Genomic DNA, 4,186 nt, shown 5'->3' on the forward strand with positions numbered 1-4,186 from the left:
ATATTTTAAATGAATTAAACTATTTTAAATGATTTTGTTATGTTATGTTGCCTATGAGAAAGTAAGTAACAATAGTTTGGAAATTAAAATAAAATATTCTTTATATAAATTAAAATATTTAAATAAATATATATTATAATATTTTAACCAAAGTAAAATATTTGTAATGATTTTTAATGTTGACAATGAGAAAGTAAGAGATTAGTTTGGAAAATAAAAGAAAATATTTCAAATTTATTAATGAGCAATTTAATTTATTGTTTTATTTATTGTCATTAAAGGTAAAGGTGGAAAATAACATTTAAAGTATATTTTGACAGTTGACGATGAGAAAGTGAGTCAGATTAGTTAATAAAATAAAATATTTTAAATTTATTAATGGGCAATAATTTAATTTATTGTTATTAAAGGTAAAGGTGAAAAATAAAGCGAAATAGTTAGGAGCCTTAGTTTAGTTAATGGTTTCGTCGGTCGTGTCTCTCTGTGAGTTTTGACTCGTTGGACTCATTTTTGTCCATGAGGATTATTTGCTCGTTTGTGATAAAAAAAGTGTCATTTGCATTTCTGACAATCTCTTTATTGTCATGCATCAGTACTCGAGAGAGGAAGAAACACACACACACACACACACACACACACTAACACTCTCACACACACACACACACACACACACTCATGATCATCTGAACCGGTCGATCACTGATTGTGTACTTTGACTAAATGTGTGTGTTTCTGTGTGTTTTGTTCAGCGTTTGTGTTCTCCGGTCGATCATCTTCAGAAACGAGCTGCTTTTATGCGTAATGAGCTTCATTAGAAAACATTAGTCTAATGAGCTTTACTCCTGTTCCCCTGTCAGCGATTGACTTTAGCTTCAGCATTAGAATATGTTTGCTTAAAGCTTGTTAATTAAATATCCGATAATCGCCACACCTGTGCAAACACACACACACACACACACACACACAATGCAAAGAGAAGCAAATTACAATCAACAGACGTGTTAATAACACTCAAGTGTGAGTCTGTTTGTCACTTTTTCTGTTTCTCTGTTCTCTTCTTTTCCTCTGCCATTATCTCCTCCTCTCTTTCTCTCTCTCCGTCCGTTCCTCTCGTCTCTCCTTCAGTTGGATTCTCTCAGAAGTGCTTTGTTGGCGCGAGAAGTGGCTTGTGCTGCCAAACTGCGTTGTGATTAAAATGCTAACATCGTGTGTCGCGTCTTAAATATCCCACAAGACCACAGCAAGATGACGTCTCTCCAGAGAGTGTGTGTGTGCGTGAGAGTGTGAGTGTGAGTATGAGTATGAGTATGAGTGTGAGTGTGAGTGTGTGTGTGTGTGTGTGAGTGTGTGTGAGTGACTCGTCTCTCCTTCAGTTGGATTCTCTCAGAAGTGCTTTGTTGGCGCGAGAAGTGGCTTGTGCTGCCAAACTGCGTTGTGATTAAAATGCTAACATCGTGTGTCGCGTCTTAAATATCCCACAAGACCACAGCAAGATGACGTCTCTCCAGAGAGTGTGTGTGTGCGTGAGAGTGTGAGTGTGAGTATGAGTATGAGTATGAGTGTGAGTGTGAGTGTGTGCGTGAGAGTGTGAGTATGAATGTGTCTGTGTGTGAGTGTGTATGAGTATGAGTATGAGTATGAGTGTGTGTGAGTGTGTGTGTGTGAGAGAGAGAGTGTGAGTATGAGTATGAGTATGAGTGTGAGTGTGAGTGTGTGTGTGTGTGTGTGTGTGTGAGTAATATAGTGCGGGGGCCATTACACGAGTGAGTGCAGGGTCGTGTTCCTCCGCGATACCAACAGTGAATAGAGAGCCAACAGTCAACAAAGCAAAGTCCAAAAAACAACTCAGTGACGACCTCTAGTGGCAATCGGCCGGAAGGCCAAGGACCGGATTCGTGACATAACCTCTCTTTTCTTTATTTAAAGTTGGTCAAGACAAGTATATGGAAACTATCTAAAGTTCTGTTCATCCTAAAGCAGTGAAAACTGCATCTCTGTATTCATCTGTGTGTCCTCTTGAGGTGAAAAAACATGGTTACTATAGTTAATCACAAATTAACCATGGTTTTGCTACACTAACCATAGTTTAACCACACATCTATTAAATGTTTTCTAGCGTATCTCAGATAATATTAATGGTATGATGATCTATTTCAGATGCAGCCCAAATTACAACAACAGTGGTTACCAGAGGTGTAAAGTATTGGAGTAAATGTAATTAGTTACTGTACTTGAGTATCTTTTTGGATACTTTGTAGTTGTACTGAGTATCAAAGATATTAGCAACTTTTACTCTCTACTTCACTACATTTTTTAATGAGTATCTGTACTCTTTACTCCACTACATTTGAAATGAGTGTTGCAGTTACACATTAAATTTTGCATGGACCTAGCTTTTTCTGCAGCAATTTATTTCTGCTACAAAAGACGTGATACTGCCTATTACAGGTCACTGAAAGTACTGCATCTTGTGCGTTTTGCCCTTACTCACCCAAACTTTTCAACAAGGCTACTTTATGTGAATGCGAGTTCCTTTGCAAGTATTTGTGAATCACAGGCGTTTTATATAAGAGCTGACTGCAGCCCAAACCAGCACATCCAGTGCAAGAAGGCTTCAGCTTTTTTATTTTACTTAACATTATTTTATTTATCCATTTATACCGAAGAGACCTTTTTGAAGGATATTGGTTTTTTGTAATGTAATTTTGAGGTGTTCAGTTTTATTTTGGATTTAGAAAATAAACGCGATTGCTCTCCTCACAAATCAACTCTTTCTTGTTTTTGTTTCATGCTCTCTGTGCCTTGCCCTGGACTTTTATGTCACTTCCTGTCTCCCGTGATATTTTAAGTCAGTTTGTAGTCCGTTTGTTCATTGGTTCCCCTTGATTAGTCTCCCCAGGTGTGTCTTATCTTGTTAAACTTGTTAGTCCTCTGTGTGTATATATAGCTACTCAAGTATGGTTTTTAGGTACTCTTTACACCTCTGGTGGTTACACATTATATTTAATTGTTTGATTAAAATTATTGCTAGGAACAATTTAGTAGTCGTTGGATATTTGTAGAGACATGTTAAAGCATCTCTACTAAATTCTACACCATTTGGAATGAAAACATGTTACCTGTTTTTTTTTTTTTTTAAATGTGTCCCTGGAGCACAAAAGCAGTCTTAAGTCGCTGGGGTATATTTGTAGCAATAACCAACAATACATTGTATGGGTCAAAATTATAAATTTTTCTTTTATGCCAAAAATCATTAGGATATTAAGTAAAGATCATGTTCCATGAAGATATTTTGTAAATTTCCTACCGTAAATATATCAAAACTTAATTTTTTATTAGTAATATGCATTGCTAAGAACTTCATTTGGACAACTTTAAAGATGATTTTCTCAATATTTAGATTTTTTTGCTCCCTCAGATTCCAGATTTTCAAATAGTTGTATCTCAGCCAAATATTGTCCTATCCTAACAAACCATACATCAATGGAAAGCTTATTTATTCAGCTTCATGTATAAATCTCAAATTACCCTCGTGACTAGTTTTGTGGTCCAGGGTCACAAATAGGCCCAGAATAAAATCAGCAACTGCGAGTATCAGTTTATTCCGTGTCGTTTTAGATCACATACAGTAAAGTCAAATGCATATTCACTGACTGTTGTCTCTCTCTCTGTTTTTCTCAGGGTTCTTCATAACTACATGTTGTGGCGTATCGTGGCGGCGCTGAGCGAGCATCTCTCCACCGCGTTTCGCAGCACGATTCACGAGTTCTCGCGCGAGATCGACGGAGGCGAGCGGCAGCTGGATCTGGAGCGGCTGTGTCTCAATCAGGCCAACAAACACTTCGGCATGGCCCTCGGCGCGCTCTTCGTCCAGCAGCACTTCTCCTCCTCCAGCAGAGACAAGGTGAGCAGCACTGAGCTCAGCTCACTACACTGGCTCACATCTTCCTCCAAAAACACCTCGAATCCGTCGGCCTGCTCTTATACAGTAAGATTATACATGAACGTGGAGCAGCTCTGATCATTTGTGACCCTGGAGCACAAAAGCAGTCTTAAGTCGCTGGGGTATATTTGTAGCAATAGCCAAAAATACATTGTATGGGTCAAAATTATAGATTTTTCTTTTATGCCAAAAATCATTAGGATATTAAGTAAAGATCATGTTCCATGAAGATATTTTGTAAAT

The 4,186-nt window shown here is 37.6% G+C and overlaps 1 protein-coding gene across 1 annotated transcript in view; it reads left to right on the forward strand.

Annotated features, from left to right (window-relative positions):
• The window catches only part of ecel1 (endothelin converting enzyme-like 1), a 49,008-nt gene that overhangs the window by 31,375 nt on the left and 13,447 nt on the right, over window positions 1-4,186 (forward strand). The window contains exon 10 of the mRNA XM_016540177.1: window positions 3,682-3,904. Within this exon, the coding sequence (XP_016395663.1) occupies window positions 3,682-3,904 (223 nt within the window). The remainder of the gene's footprint in view (window positions 1-3,681; window positions 3,905-4,186) is intronic.

The sequence above is a fragment of the Sinocyclocheilus rhinocerous genome, unplaced genomic scaffold, assembly GCF_001515625.1.
Source record: "Sinocyclocheilus rhinocerous isolate Xijiao unplaced genomic scaffold, SAMN03320098_v1.1 scaffold1719, whole genome shotgun sequence".
Taxonomy (NCBI): domain Eukaryota; kingdom Metazoa; phylum Chordata; class Actinopteri; order Cypriniformes; family Cyprinidae; genus Sinocyclocheilus; species Sinocyclocheilus rhinocerous.